This window comes from Parus major, chromosome 8 (assembly GCF_001522545.3).
Source record: "Parus major isolate Abel chromosome 8, Parus_major1.1, whole genome shotgun sequence".
In the NCBI taxonomy this organism is placed as follows: Eukaryota; Metazoa; Chordata; class Aves; order Passeriformes; family Paridae; genus Parus; species Parus major.
The window spans coordinates 13,148,595-13,166,122 of record NC_031777.1 but is presented as its reverse complement, the minus strand read 5'-3'; the positions used below and the strand labels follow the sequence as shown (position 1 = coordinate 13,166,122).

Here is a 17,528-nt window from a genome sequence, read left to right as displayed (position 1 = left end):
AGCCAGTGCAGAGCAGGGCAGACTTCTTTGTCTGCCTGCACACCTAGAACAGGATGGATAAACACACCAGTACAGCAGGAACTCACAGGATTTAAATGGGATTTTGTAAACTACAATGCACAACACTGTAGGGCAGACTCCAAGAGGATCAACAAAATCTGACAAATTCTTAAACTACATTCACACAAGCTAGTTACTGTAGAACTGTATTGTAGCATTATTTTAAGATGGAAACCAACTGAGCATTATGTAAGCTCTTTACGCCACACATCTTTTCACAATTTATATTCGTATATTTTAATTGTATTTAAACATCTATGCAATATATATGTACATTTACAAAATAAATTGGATAATAACTTAATTTGTATAATCCATACTTTAGTATTGCATAATCCATATTTTAGTGAAGGTTTTTTTTTTTGGCTTTGGTACTCTATAACCCATAGCCTCCTTAAGAGAAAAACCTGTTTAAAATCTGACTCACACCATTATTCAGTGATATTTAGTGTCATTAGTGTAATAGCCCTTCTTAACCGGGCCCATTCCTGCAATTAATTTAGTTTTCACAGTTCCCATCAACTCCAATATTCATTCCAATATGGCTTCACTGCGAGATCTGAGCTTATTGAATGCCTTTTCACTTTTTCATTCTGTGGCTAGAATTGTTCTGAGAATGGCTAATTTTCTGAATGTTGTACATGTACAACCACCAACAACCCAGTCCTTTGTGAAAGAACGTGAGATCTTTAAAACTTCTTCTCTTTCACTACAACCATTTGATTCTGCAGTAATGTAACAACTTATTTCTGAAAATACACACACCTACTTCTTACATTTACACATATTGGATTTTATACCATGAATTCACCTAGTTTTAATCATGCATCATTGCCTAGTGATACAGGAAACAGAGCTCCCCCATCTTGATTGTGAACGCTAGGATCTCAATTTTTTTTTTCTTTTTAAAGTGAAGATAAGTTATTGCATTAAAAATAAATGAGGTATTTTTTGTCAGTTGATTGGACACTGAGTACACATAATAAATCACCAAGAGTATTGTATACTGGTCTACGTGCTAACCTTGAGCTGCAGTTTATCTATTGCCTGCAATTCAGGAGACAATAAGGTATTTTACCCAATCAGCTGATCAGCTGAAGGAACTCAAAAGACTGAAATGGCTTTGAAATACACAGGCTTTTAGATATCAAATTACCTCTGGAACCCTCTGCCCAGAAGTAACTCAAACAAAACCCATTTGAAATACTGCTTCAATATTCAAAAAAATCAATAATTTAAACCACAGGTTGAACATTTTTACTGCTTCCACTGCAGACTGTCGTTTTTTGAAATGAAAATGCTAACGGCACCAAAGGGGAAAGCTCCGGCCAGCTGAGATATGTGTGCGCAGGCGTGGACTGGCTGGAAATGCTGCCTTGCTTTTCCTCCCCCAGTTACGTTTACATAAGATCTTTTAAAATAAACAACTTTCATTTCCACCACTTGGAAAAAAAAATGGTTTTCTTTGTTGCACTTGGTGTTTCTGTCCCTGTGAGCTCAGCTGTATCAAGACACTTCAATGTAAACACACGTGCTGAAATGCAAATACTACATCCTCAGTTATGCTATTAAGTCATATTACTTTGTATGTAACAGGCACTAACATCATGGTTTTGAACACCAGTGAGCACACTGTGAACTCTTGATTAATAGACAGAAAAGCATTAATGTGGGTGATGTTGTGTCCCAACACTGACAGTGGGAGCAGGAGCAGTCCAGCACACTTTGCAAAAGCCAGACAGGTATGGACAGCCCACTTCCCATGACACCTGCTCGTTTAGGCAGAGAAACAGTGGTTTGCAAAAGGATTTCTTAGAAGACAAGGAACACACGTGAGTAAGAGACCTGGTAGGAATGTGAAACCTTGGACATAACTGAAGCAAGCTAGACTTGGAGGATGCTGGACACAAAATCATGTCTCTCCTCTGCATAAATTTAACCATCAGGTATATTTTTAGCATAGCTTGAAATATGTCACTCTCTTTCTGCAGAAACTGTTGGGTTTTTTGTCATTTAAAATCTCATTAAATCCTTGTGCTCTCTGGCACTAATTTTTTTAAATTGTGTTAAAGGAGGAATGCAAGAAACTAAAAAACACCACCCAAAAAGCAATGAAATAAACATTACAAGACAGAGCTTATGTATCTACAGGTATATAACTCCCAACACACAGTAAGAACAATTTTTGTTATGGTAACAAAGCATCACTTTTAGTATTGTAGAGAGGGGAATAAGAAAGAAATTATAAGATTGATGGCCCTTGGTTTATTATTTTGTCATCATAATCAACCCAGGACATATTTTAATACTTTACTCTCAGATATATTCTTATTCTCTCACACATTTTTAGAGCCTTCTCTAACCATAGTGTTAAAATACAAATGAAAATGTAAATTATATTACGAGAGTAAAGTTGCTCAAGTAAAAAACTATGTATTTGTATAGATACAGTATCATTGTGAAGTGAAAATTATATTTGCATTTCTGTTTCTAGAAAAAGAAATTATGATATACTACTATGAATTTTCTGGCTGATAGATTTGTTCAAGTTTAACAAAGATAAATTCAGATTTTTAGCCTAGAATAAGAAATTATGAAAATATAACCATTTAAGAAATGTAACACTCGAAATTATGCACCCCAAGAATCTGGACATGGACTCCAATATTCTGTTCTTCTTAAAGGCACAAAAACTTTCTGGATATGAAACAAAAAAATCCAAAAATGTCAACAGAGAAATTCTTCTGAGTTTGAATATATCCAGAATATTGGAAAATAAGATTTTGCTTATTTATGTGTTTGAGACCTGTGTTACCTCCATGTGAGATCACCTACTTCAGGTACTCCTGTCAGTCTTTAAAATACGCCTCCTACACAAGAGCAGCAATCAACTGACCTTCTGAAAACACTGTCCTTGGCAGCAGTATAAACTTACACAGAACAATAAAAATCCAGCAGCAATAAGAAACCCAATATTCATCCTTTCCTCAATTCCTGAGAAGTTAGGGAGGAAAAACAAGCTCTTCAAGTTTGTGCTGGAGTTAAGGGATTTGGGCTGTTACAGATCACCCTGAGCAGGAGCTCCAAGCATGTGCAACAACAGTGTTCTGTGAACTGCCAGCATCTCCTTCTGCTCCATCCCAGTGCACCCAAAACAGGCAGAACAGGCTGGGGCAGTTCTGATTCCTCTGGCAGAATACAAGCCATGAAGTTCGTCACCGCTGACAATACTTGGATGGATTTAAGACCTAGTCCAATATAGCACAGGCTGGCAGTAGATTAATCTTGAAATATAAAGCATGGATACTCATGGCAAAGCTTGTATTCAGAAAATGAAAGGAGTGTTGGCTTCTGGTTCCTATCTGTTGCAGCTACAGCCTGGAATGGAAGTACATTCCTCAGCCAGAAGGCCTGATAATTCTCTTGCTGTAGCCTCTGGATGTTTCCTCTAATGATCCCAGCATCACTCCTACCTTGTCTGGATTGACTTCTGCTCAGCATGCTTTCAACCATGCCCCAGTCTCCCACAAACACTGAACAATGCAATCAGCTGCTCCAGATAAATCAGCTGAGAGTTATAAAGCCGAGTTTCAACATCCTGAAAACACTTCAATCAATGTCATTTTACTGAACCGAGTTCTCTATGGCTTGATACACGCATAAAATAAAAGGGTGCAAACAGGAACCCTCCTGAACTGCACAAGGAGAGAACCATCACAGGCAATAAAGCCAAACACAACACTGTGCCAACAGTGTGCTCCTCTCACTCCATTGTTTAAGCATGAGGCTTGAAAACGGACCAGGAAGATGCTTTGGGACAGACTGCATTAGGGACATTTGGGAAATGTTTCCAATCTTTATAGATTCCACAGACATACAAGAATGACCAACTGCATATGAAAAAGATTGATAGGTTTAAAGCAAATTATTTCTAAAATAAGTTGGCTATTGATGCTGTTTAACAGCAGCATTATTGCCATACATTTTTTATTACAGATTGTCATAGAGCTTTACACACATACATTTACTACACCATGTGAATTACTAGGAAACATGCTTTTCTATGTTTGTGTGATTTATTAAAACATAAATCATAATAGCATGTGCCAGAAATTTCTTTAGAAGGCTATAATAAGGTAACAATTATCCTCTGAACTCCTTTCTTTGTCTTCAGAGAATAAAATGCATTAGAACGTATCCATTTGCTGCCCCATGACAGAAAATGAAAGCAACTGTGATGGTTGCATCGTACACTTTCAGTTCCTGCAGTTGGCTGGTGAAGTGAGCTTTGCTCCTGAATATGCTGTCAAAGGCAGAAACAATAGTTTCTCCAACACTTTTAGAGAATAAACCTTAAAAACAGTAAGGAAAAATTAATTTCAGAGGTTTGTTTTTATGTATGTGAAGATGGATGTGGAAAAATTCTACATGTAAATATTAAATGTAAATTTAAAGTATATTTTATTTGAAATAAAATGGTGTACACAGGGCCTCACTATGGTTTTTATTTGAATCAATGTACTACACCTTTTTCATTTTATACAACAATTCATAGGACCTGATTCAGGGCAATTGGAGCATTTTCTTCTGTGGAAATATAAACAGAGGAGCAACATGACATGTACTGTTGTAATTCAGAGATGGTTTAAGGCCTTCTGGATCAGCCTGTGAGTGTTTGGAGTCCTATGTCTGATGACTGGCACAATGAGAATGCTCTTAGGGGACCATGGTTTTACTCGATTATTTTTGAAGGAAAAATCATAAACAAACATTCACTATATAGAAGGTGCTACCTAAAGGTAACTATTAACAGTGCAGGTAAGTAGAAGCAGGAAGATCACATTTGCTTTATTAATGCAAAGAAAGCATAATTTAATCTCTCAAATTTCGATTGCTTTAAAATTCTGTTCCTATGGGAGAAGAAACATATGTGGTTTAAATTTAAGAATGAAAACCAAGTTTCAGCAGCAATACAGAATTCTCTTAATTTTTCTTTTTCTTCCAGAAAGACACTGTACCCAAACTACATACCTCACATGCTTAGGAGTTAAAGGATGGGGACCTCTGAAACAAAGGTGATTTCCAGGAATCAAAGTGGATATTAAGTTTTACTTTTCTCAGCTGACATCAAAACATTCTTAACAAATAAGTACATATAAATATGCACACTTTCTTTGGTTTAGCTTGTGATATATAGAGAGCTATTTTTTTTGTAGATTTTGCAGATGCACAAAGCAAAATTAAATCACAATGTCATGCACATCCTTGTTGTGGCAACCTAATTCTGCAGGATATTTACCTCTGTAATTAACTTTAATAAAGTCCACATACCACATCATTTTACTGAATGAAAAATTTTACTCAAAGAAAAGTGATGCTTGGCTAAATTTGGTGTCTGTCCTCCTGTACTGCCCAGGCTCTCTCTGCTTAATATTCCTGACCATTTCCATTGGCTTTGGGTCAGAATCTGGAATCTAGATTTTCATTGACGATATTATAGTTATGCACAGTGCGCACATATTTTACTCAGAGCACCATTATGACCTGCTCATACTCTATCATATTTAGGGATGGACACAATGCCAATTAAAGTGCATTCAGAATGCCACACATGATGGTTATGATGGCTAGCAAGCATCCTTATTAACAACTGTACCTTTTCAACAACAACATACATACAGCAGTTCCCTAGAAACAAGATCATTTTGGGACTCCACTAAAAAGATCACAATACCATAATTACTGCTATGGTCAAGTCACACAGTTTGGTGAAGTTCTGTACATGAGAATTTTGATACTCTGTGTTTATCTAAAGTTCAAACTGACTAAAAGAAAAGAGCACATGTCACTGCTTTTCTAATATTACATGCTTAAGCCTTATTTTATTTACAGCTTCCAGCAGCTCTCAGCTCGATTCCTCATTGTGCTCGCTGCCACGTAGCTGGAGAAGGCTAACAAACCCCTGCGTGTTCACATGACAACCTTTGTGCAAACGCATCCTTATTCTGTCATCTACTGGCAGCGTGCTTCCCAGTCATCTTCTCTGCCAGTCCTTACCAGTTTGCCAATTACACAAGCTGCTTCCCAGACATCAGACAAAAATTCCATAAGACTGCTGTGCGAGCGTACCCTAATTAACCATCAGCTTAATTAGACAATTTACTGTGTAATTAGCAGGCAATTAGTCAACACCTCTCAGATCTTATTGACTGCTGTGACAGCCTTCCTTAGTCTACACATTCCCATACGCTTCCACGACCATGATCCCAGCCCTATCCTGTGCAACAGCAACCCTTGCAAGGGAAGGGAAATCATATTACATAACAAGGGAAGAGGGAGAAAAATCAATATATAGCCTGTTCATTTATTGAACTGTCTTCTAGCCAAGACTTTCTTTCTCTAGGAGTAGAAGGTCAGCTGCTAACAAAGAAATGTTCAGCTATAACATTAGCTTATGTCTTTTTCATTTGTAATGTGGTTAAGGAATTCAATTTTTTCCCCTCTTATACTGCACTAAATTATCAAAGAAGTCAGACAAGCAGAAGGTAAAGAAAAAAATAATTTTAAAACTTACTAACATATTGTAGGTTTAAATATATGGTCTAGAACAGTGAAAAGGCGATGATAGCTACTTTTCAGACCTATAGCTTGGACTTTTAAAATTAACTTTATTAACTTAAAATTAACTGCTTCACAGTTTAAAGTAAAAGCCAAAATAAAGTATAAACTGTCAATACTCAATAATAATTCAATTGCATTAGTGTAATTCAGTAGAAATAATTTTTGAAGTAGTATCAAGTCCCCCACACAAATCTAAAGTTGTATGTCTTTATAATACAAGATGTGAGAAATTACAATTAAAGACTAATATAACATGGATATTAAGGGATTACTAAAAATGTGTGTTCCTATTTCCTTTTTTTATAGACTAAAAATTGGATTTTGCAATTAGCATTGACAAGAGCTTTTTGGATCATTCTTAAAGTAGTAATTCCAAAGTTCACAGAATGGATATACTTGTGTCCTCCTGGAATCAACTCTAAAAGGATAGAATCCCACAATCGCTATTGTAATTTAAAATATATATATATAATTATGTATCTCAAATGTTATTTAGAATACACTCACATACATATTTGGATTAGTAACAGGTATTTTAACATAAGAACCTGTCAGGTTTTTTAAACATATGGGACTTCATTCTGCTTTTGCAACAATGTCAATCAGGAGTAAATGCAATTATATCACCATGAGATTCAAAAATCAGCTCTTTGCTTTCTTAACTTCTTGTGTGGGCAAATCAGATGTTGAACACAGCCTTATCCTTTTCATCTACCGAGAGGGAACTCAAGACCTGAGATAACTCGAACACTTCAGAGAAGTGTATTGCCTGTACGCAGAAGCTACTCAGTATAACCAAAAATTCCTTGAAAAGTGGTTAAGCTAAACCCTGCAAACTGGTGTGTGGAAACACACACCAGCTCAGAGATAGTTATATCATTTCAGCTAGTGCCTGTAAAATTCTTGACACGAGCTGTACAGTACCACATACACGCTTGACACCGACCTCAATCGAGTCAGTTTGGGCCCACACTTCTGCCAACATCTTGCAAGACTGCATGGTCCAGCCAGGAATCTTGGGGCAATAGCTGCTGCATGAGGTGTTTCAGGTCCCTCAGCCTGCCCTGGTACAGAGCAGAAAAGCAGCCACCCAACAGCACGGCTGCCTTGTAACGCGCCCAGCTGGAGCAGAAGCCACTGGCTGCTGCCAGGGGATGAGGAGGCAGCACTGGATGCTCTTCCCCAAGGCATCTGCAGCCTTGGCACGTCAGTGGGCAGAGGTGGGGTCCCCAAGTGTCACCTAGGCCTTGGCAGCCTTCAGCCACAGCAATGAATGCAGACCTCAGCAAAGATGCTGAACTGTAAATCAGAGCAACTGAATCATGACAAACGCTTTTCATTTATTCCACTTCCATATCTCAGCAGGCATAGACTGAGGTCTAGGTCTAGATGGTGTTCTGGATTTATTTTTATAATTAGAATGTAGAAATGAAGGAAAAATCCCCAAACTCTGACACATGCACTAAACCAAATGGGTAGAGACAAAAAGCCAATGACTTGACAGAAGGGGAACTTCTGAATTCTATATTGACAAAATAAAGATTACGTTTTTTCCTGAGTTACTGTGGTTAGCTATTAAGTGCATCCTAACAATTTTAAAAAATAGGGAAGTTTATAATTTATGCTAAAACTCATAAATGTTAAATATGGCTTTATGCTGTGACTGTCTTAGGTGGGTTTCAAATATAACTATTAAGAAAAATGCCCTACAATCTTTTCTAATAAATTATAAAATACATTATTGCAACTTAAGAAAGTTAGATGCAGTTGGTTGGCACAAAACTAAAAAGTTTGTAACAAATCTGTATTGAGAATGGAAAAAATGTGAAAATTCTATATTTCAGAATTACACTTTCCAATTTCTAGCTTACATTCAAACTGCCTTTTTAGCTGAATTCCTTTCAGACAAAAAATTACGTGAGTCATTTTCAAGATCACCAACAACCTTCCAAGGACATTCAAAACAACCACAGAAAAATGTAGCTGAATGGTATTTTACACAAGTATGTTACATATTTGCTTTTTAGAATCCTGTTTATTCAGGATGTGATATTCAAAAATGTTGAGTACTTCAGATACAGCCAACAGGACCAGCAGATCCTCAGCGGCTTTGGAAAATCATGCATGTGTGCTCTCCTTATCTCTCTCTTGATAAATATTTGCAGGTATTTTCAGATGAATGAGGTAAATAAAGCAAAATTAGTAAAGAGAAAAGCAGCTTCTCCAATATAAAAAGAAATAATATTCTGATTTTTAACCAGTGTAAAATTTGCATCCATTTTGTTTGACTGGGTAATAGTTGCAGTATGAATAGAAATTATGTCCTCTCTTAAGTACTGGTAACTACCAGAACAATACATATTATGCTGAGAAGGAATGAACAGTCCCACTTTTGGAAGCCATTTTTTATATAAAGGCTTAGGCAGAAAATCCCTCAGTACTGCAGTCTGTATGCTCTCTCAGAATTACACTTGAACTGCTCCTCATTTATGCCAATCTAAGCGAACTCTAAGTTTCATAACAATACACAACAATTTTCAGATTAAAAAATACCTTAAAGACTGATTTACAAGTCTTTTATACATAAGCTGCCTGAAATAGTCAAGTTCAAGATTAATGTTCACACTTACACTTCACATATGTATGTGCCCTCTGGCTACACTGCTTTAAACCAGACTTTAGAAGAAAAAGAAAGGAAAAAGAAAGAACCCCTAAATACTGTGTAAAAAATCCCCAGATTAATAGAAACCAAATCCTTTAGACATAACTGAGAATCCTACCTGCAGCCTACCAAGAACCAGTTTTAGACATGAATCTGGTTTTACCTTTGCTGGCCAGCTTTGTGTGCAGCTCTGAGGAAGGTAAGCTTAGACTTTGTGCAACTTCCACCACGAGCTCAAGGAATAAGGCATGAAAATTACAGCCATGACCACTCTGCTCCTTGAGGGTGAATGGCAGAAAAAGTGATAACATGGGAAGAAAACTGCTGATCCTCTGTTTGTAAAAATCTGTCCTTTAGCACAGATGAGGCTTACTGACTCAATGTGCTACACCCCTGCATGACAGATCCCTCTGTCTTCCACTGATGAATTGTCACATTGTGCTCCACGCCTTGAGATAACAGACTTCTCCATGAGAGACTCCGTGCAGAAAAGAGACTCCCACTGCAGATGAAGTGCAGCATTTCTGTGATATTTAATGCTACAGGAAGAGTGGGACTAAACATTTCCTCAGAGGTTTAATTTTTTATCACGAACTTGTAAGTTTTTCATTTCTAAAGTAGTAAATACAATCAACAGAGAGAGAGAGAGAAACTTTTTATGGATTGTTGTTAAACTCCTGCTTTAAAATTTCAGTTTGTTATGTTCAGCATTTGAAATATTAATTGGCCTGAACAATCAGAACTACTGATGGCAAAAACAGATTTTTAAATATTTCAAGGTGCCTCACTTGCATATTCACTGGTGTCAAGATGCACATCTGCATCAGTTGAAGGTGGGCATCTACCTGGTGCAGATGTGGTAGGAAAGGCCCTGGCTTATCAATAATGACTTGGTTAAAGCTCTCAGTCCTGGGATCTTGGGTCTCTAGCTCTGTTCGAGCTGTGCTCCATCCCTCCAGATGGATTCTCCCAGGGTGAAGATATGCCAAACCCCTACATCACCTGGTGTATGGACTGAGGAAAAAGAATGGTTAAATGCAGTCCCTTCAAGTGCCTCAGACAGCAGTTTTGAAGCTTTTGAAGTTATTTGTATACAAAGAAGCCTCCAGCCTTCTTTAAATAGGGTCAGAGATAGGATAAAACCAAGCAGAGAAATGAGATCTGGTCCTTAAGTTGAACATATCAGAGAAATACTTTTTTCAGGGGAAAAATGAGGAAAGTCTGTTTCCCTGCTACTTATGTGGATTCAAAGAATTATTTGTTCCTTTTTAGTAGCTAAATAACACATTTTCTGTATAAAAATAAAATTGCATAACTACAGCATTTTAAAAGATAATAATTATACTCTATAGCACTTCTCTAGCACAGCCTTTTACCTCTCCTGTTAAACTTTGTTGATTTTATGCACTGATCTAAAACTACAAAAATTATGGAACAGTAAAGATGGTATTTCTTATTAAAATTCTTTCAGAAATATTTGACAAAATAAAGGACATAAAGAGCTCCTATGAATACTAAAACCAATAATAATAATTTTAAACTTGTAAAACAAGAAAATAATTTAACTTAAGAGTGTTGTGTGCTAAGGAATCCCATAAAATGCTCATTTTTCTCTTCAAAAAATGTAGTTAATAAAAGTTGTCTAATGCTGTTTAGTAGAAAGGCAAACAGTCCCTTTTATATTTGACATTAACAATCTGATCATTTGTCTCCCCAAAGAAAGCCCATACAGCTTTCATACAGACCACACAATAAAGAATAGTAATATTTCTGTTTACTGAGATATCAACTGGCATTTCGTTGCAAGTCAATGGTCTATCTTTGCTACAGCATACTAGACCTCAATCTGGCATCTACAAATGTCAAGAGTATAAAAAAAAATTATAGGATGGAAATCAAAAGCATGTTCTAAATTCCTAAAAACCAAACAAAGTTCACCTAGACATATTTGCTGCAGAAATCAGTACAATATTCAGCTGTCAATCTTGAAAAACAATGAGAGAGCGATGCTGTCAGTAGGACAGGATAATAACATTTCAAGCAGATGTTCAGGCGGGGCTCTAATTCTCACTGAACTCCCTTGGTAAGCATTTAATTTCTTTATCATATGCAAGCTAGGCAAATTGTACTTCATCAAAACTGTATTGTGAAATATTAATATTTCATATTATAGCAAAACTCCATAGAATAACCTTTGTCATATTAAGAACATCAGAATTTCAAATGTCATGGTTCTGCATTTTAATGCATCTTAAATAGCTTTTTGGCTTGGCACCATAAATTATAACTAGTTTAATCTAAATTACTACGCTGTAATATCATACAAAAATATACATTTTGTAATACAGATTCACTTCTGTGAAATACTAATGTTATGGAAAACAATGCATCATTGTACCATGATTTTTTTACCACCTTCAATTATGAAGCGAGGTGCACACAGTGCAAATGTACAGAGAGAGAACTAGCTGGAGCCTGAATATGTATATTGTAATAACAGCACATAGAAATGCAATATATACTGGGCAAATTAATTAATTCTCTGCTAGCAATCATTTTTATTTAGAAATGGTTCTGAAAATGTGTTGTAAATCTACATCTGTAAACTGCATAAACATACATTACGGCTAGAAAGTTTCCTCTGCTATGGTTTAGATCAAATTTAATCTAGTTTTAATTGTAATTTTGTTTTTAAAATCATCCACACAACTTGCTCCATAAGTAATGAAAAAAATTAAAGATTAAAAATGAAGTAAGTCTGCATGTGATTTCTGCTGGTTCTCATAATAAAGGCAACTGTTTCTGCATTATTGAAAGCGACAGCATCACAAATCAATGCATGTCACAACAAAATAAAGACAGATGTATCTGATTAATCAGAATTAAATTTTAGAAGTGAAGGAAGCATCTAAAAATCAAAGCAAACATTTCTGCTAACTCAGTTGTTTTTTCATCTTTCTAAACAGCCTGTACAATGCAGTGAGAGAACAACAATGCCTGAATTCAGCTGATAAAACCCTAATTTCTGCTATAAACTCCTCACTATGGTAGTGAATACGGCATAGGGACATACACACCTCATATAACCTTTGACTTATTTTGATACTATGTTTATACAAACTTTCTGATTACAGGTTTCAGTGCAAATTTTGTGTTCTAAACAATACTCACTAATAAATTCTTAGTAAATAAACCAGCTCCGCATAACACTTTTCCTAAAACCCTCCCACTCACAGTTATGTGTCTAATTAACACAGAATCTGTCATTCTGCATGTAGTTTTCTGTTCATTTCAGCTCTAAAAGAGGTAGAAACTGGTATACATTTATTGTGGGCTCTGATATGGAGCTCCCCCATTTCCCTTCAGTACCTTGCAAACAGAATTTACAAATAATGTTGCTGCATACAGTTATCTGAACAAGACAGAAATACTGTTTGAACCAACAGAGCAATGAGCTATTGATCCTAGAGTCAAAAAGGGAAGACATGAATGTAAGAAAAAGGTGTGTGAAGGGACACTTCTGTTCTGCTACCACTTGTCTTTCCTAGTGATTGCCCATTTCAAAAACAGTTACTCCCTTTTCTGGAAGAAATCAAATCTAGTTGATACTCAAGCAGCTGTGCAAAGATGTTTAATTTAGTAAATAAAATTCTACAAGTCACTATCTCCCTCAGAGATAGCAACAGACACATACAGGTACAGTCCCCTACGATTAACATTTGCTCAACACTATAATTAGAAGGAATTTCAGCTATTTCTTACATTAGCTTTTTGTAGGTTTCAACAGTAGTACGCTAGCATGCAAGAACAAACTTTGCTGAATCACTGGCAGTGGAAATGCTCACCCTACAAACAGAAAATGCTACAAAAGGTTGTCATGAAGACAATTATGAGCAAGGTGTGAGTGGGTGTTTAGAAAGGGAGGGAGCACGGCAGGAAACAGTGTGCTCTGTGCTAACTCCCTCTGGGCAGCATGTGAAGCTTTCGAGGTGAGGCCATGACACATGAGGATTAGAAAGACTAAGGGAGTAAATTACAGTCCAGAGGCTGAACTGCTACCCAACAGCTCCTCTGTGCAAGGCAGTAGGGCCTCTCATGGGCTGCAGGGATCCCTGGCCTTGTGTTTTAGAAGAGCTTTCTGTGCTAGATGATGAAAGAGAGAAAAGGAGAAGTAGCTCATATGAAATAAATCCTGTGTCTTATGAGAATTACAGCTCTCCAGCCTGAGTCCTTTCTATCTCTGTCCTTGGATCCCCTTTCTCCAAGATTTATCATGTTTTTCTCTCTGACCTTATTCCATCACACTGTAGTTAATGTATGGAAATTTGTGATTGGGCTGTACATGCTTTTCACCACCTATATGTCACTCACATTTAGCCTGCATCAGTCACTTTTGCTGAAGTGCCAAAGGATGCCCATGGTAAACAGGGAATTCAGTGTCTGAACACAGTGGCAAATTCAGTCATTGGTTTTGGCAAAGGGGGAATTTCTGCTGCTGCTAAATTCCCCATGGCCACAGTCAGGTCATGCTTGGCAAATCAGAAGGAAGCCCATCAGTTAAGCCTTACCAAGACAGATAAAATGAGGAGATGAAGGAAGAACACTGAATCCTACTTGCACCACAAACAATCAAGGCTGAAGTGGAAAAGCTTCAGCTGCCAAAAACTGTGTCTAGCAAGCTCTCTCCCTTCCCAGAAGCTCTTCCACTCTTGGGAACTGTACTGTCTGGGGAGCTGCTCCTCCTCCCAACAGCTCCAAAGGCTTAGATCAGGAAATCTTTGCTCTTGATCCTGCTGTGTAGCTTGCTTTGACTGGGCAGGACAGCTCAGTGTGAAATCCCCACTGTTGGTACCACAGCCCAAGCGAGCATTCTGCTCCCTGCACAAGATTTATGTATACATAATCAGAAGTTAAAAAAAAAAAAAAAAGTTAGCACATTATGGCAACCTGTAATATTCCAAACTCTATACCAACAACTTGTTCTAGCAGTAAGCTAACAAGAGCCATCTTTCCATAATATTCAGTTCACATAAGAACTGATGTACTTTACTGAGCTTTTCTTCCCATTTGAAATAGGTTTTTTTGAAGTATTAAGTACCATGTTACTCTGATAAATAAAAGCAATTTTGCTTCTGCAGCCCTTCTCAGCCAAGCACCTCAAATCATGCCACAAACACACCTGTGGGAAGTGCAGTACTAGGAAGAATACAATAACAGAAATCCTAGGCAGCACTTGGGTGGGACACTGTTCTACTAGACACAACACAATTCAAGAGTTTAGGCACAGAGTAATGTTTCCTGCTGAATATTAGAAGGAAGCTTAAGCAGAAATAATAATCATTGAACTAGAAATCACTGGATAGCACTTTTCTGAATGTATTTACTTAAATAATACCTGCAATATCTTATTGCAACAAATACTTAAAAAAACTCTCCAAAGATCTTCATGTGAGTCACACCTCCAGAGCATGGCATCCAGTGGAACACTTCACAGTCGCCATTTCAGAAATGACTCAGAGTCTGCTGCTTAGTATAGCACCAACATCACTTCCTACAACATGCATGTCTTTCCTCCTGAACTCCCACCCAAGCTGGAACTCAGCCTGTGTCTGTTTAGCTCTCGAGATGCACAGTAATCAATGTGCAGTCTGGCAGGACTGCCAGCATACCAGCAATAGAACTGATAAAAAAATAAGTCTCAGTACTTGCTATGGGTTGCCTGTAGCCTAGGCACTGAATAATTACAGCTGATGGTATGTTATACATGTAAGTCAGTTGTAAAAACAATTGAATGACATTTATGTCCTAAAAAATGTTTTAATAAGAAGCCCCATGAAGTAGATTGGAATCCCCACTGCAATCTAGACCAACACTTACTTCCTCAGGGCTATTTCAGGTATAAGTGGCAGCAGAATCCTGCCTGACATACTTTACAGTATTCTGCAGCAATACAGCATTTTGTCCTTAGACCTTCCTTATACTAGAGGGGCACCCACTATAGTTAATTCACCTATGGTGCTTACCAGTGGAAAGGTGGCAGAGAAACAAATCCACCTTTTCTCTTTTGCTCCATCCATCAGTACCCTTGTACACCCCCACTCTAAACCAAGAATAAAAGGCCCTAGTATCCAAATTAAATTCAAAAGCTTTTTTCAGCCCACACTAGTGTTTGTTACTGGTTAACAATACATTGCTACTCACACTGTTACTCAGGCCTGTGTTCAAGGATTCACCTTTGCTTTTCTTCCTCTCTCCATAAGTCAAACCATATCAGCCCAAAACCTGTTTCTTTTCTCTGTGATCTGTTTATCAGAGCTGTTATTTTCTTTCAATGTCTAAACTTCTTGCTCGGTCTCACTTCACCTTTTTGAATGTAGCAACAAGAACTTGGCAATTCTCCTGAATTCAAACAAGCAACTACACACTTAAAACTACACCAAATGCCTTTTTTAAGTTGCCACACTGAGCCATAGCCTTCAAGACTTAATTCTAACTCCTTCCTCCTCCACTACATGTTACTGAAGGTTGATGTCACTGTGCTCTTCTCTCCATAGGGTTGGTTTTATGTTGCCTCCATCTATCTGTTCCACTACCCACCCAGCCTCCTCCTTGCAGCCACATTATCACATTGCAACTGCACCTCCAGCTCAATGGCTTATCTTGGCAGCCTCTGGCACAGAATCTGCCTTTCATGAGCTATGTGACAAAGCTGTTACTCATTCCCTTTACATTCTGATCCTTCACAGAAAACATTTTCACTGCAGTATTTAAAAAATGGATTTTTTTCACTTAATAATTGACTAATATTAAAAGTTGGGGCAATAAAAGGACAGAATGTAACAACAAACAGAACCAGAAATTGTGTCACTGCACCATGGAAAGCTCACAGAAGAGCTGAACTACACAATGTATCATACCCTTCCCTGCTATCTTTATGCCAGTTGGCTGTAGCAGAGCCATTCCCCAAAGATTAAGATTTTTCAATTATACAAAGACGTGGTTACATGCGAAATACACATTAAAATATTTCCTCACCTTATCCAGGGAGAATGTTTTAGTGACAGCAAAGCCCCATCCAGCTTCAAATGCTCTTCGAATCATTGGAGAACTAGTAGCAGGAGTTGCACTGGCAAGGCCAAAAGGATTTGGAAAAGTCAGTCCAGCCATTTCTACACTGATATCCACTAAATCTATAGGAGTGTAGAAGACAGGTAGTTCTGGAACTGTAGAAACTGCAACACCATATAAGGACTGTAAAAAAAAAAACAAAAAACCAACACTAAACCACAGATTTTTCTATTTTTATACAATTTATTATAAGTCCTGATAGGGAATAATTAATAAAGTTTAAATATTCTATTTTGTGTTCAGACTTAAAAATCAGCAAAACATGCAAACACTCACCTATGTAACATCTTCAGCCCGAACAGTCTTCATGCTGAAATACTATGCTATGCTGGAAATAACTGAATGACAGTAACACTAATAATGAAGAAACAGCTACTTTATATCTTGTACTGATAAGCCTGGGTCAGTCCAAATGTTTGTTCAGCCTTTCTGAAGAGCCACCTCTGCTCCCTACAGCAGTCAGTAACAGTGAGACTGCAAAAACCCAGGCTATGCGGATGGACCCTTTCTAGTTCTCTTCTCAGGTGCTGATCTATAAAAAGTATATGATGTTGTGAAAAATGAGGGAAAGCATCACATGGAGGATCACTCAGCCCTGATTCCATTTACCTTTTTGCTCCACCTCGAAGGATTTTATATAGCTTCCACGATGGCACACCTATGAAAAACTAAATTGGGTTATATTTAATTGCAGTAGTAGGAATATACTATGAATAGTTTTTCAAGACTGAAAAAAGTTAGAGTCTGATTGCCATCAAAAACATCATACACACTATGGCTGTGCCACCACAGTCACTTTTGTTTTCATTTGAAAAGGATTCAGTGGCTGTGCGGCATCTAATAATATAAAAATTGTAGAGAGAAAAGCTTTTTCCATGTATGGGCACTGAACAGCATCCCAATCAGTCTGTCGTGGGTAGAATTTAAATCTTTGTTCACTCAAATGGTTGACTCAATAAAATCACAAAGAAATAAAGCAGGAACTTCCAACACAGAGAAGCCCTACACTCTAATTAAAGTAACAGCTAAGAGCACAGCAGTTTCTTCTATCTTTAAA

At 37.3% G+C, this 17,528-nt stretch overlaps 1 protein-coding gene across 1 annotated transcript in view; it reads right to left on the bottom strand.

Annotated features, from left to right (window-relative positions):
- The window catches only part of DPYD (dihydropyrimidine dehydrogenase), a 344,164-nt gene that overhangs the window by 145,533 nt on the left and 181,103 nt on the right, over window positions 1-17,528 (bottom strand). The window contains exon 13 of the mRNA XM_015635812.1: window positions 16,379-16,594. Within this exon, the coding sequence (XP_015491298.1) occupies window positions 16,379-16,594 (216 nt within the window). The remainder of the gene's footprint in view (window positions 1-16,378; window positions 16,595-17,528) is intronic.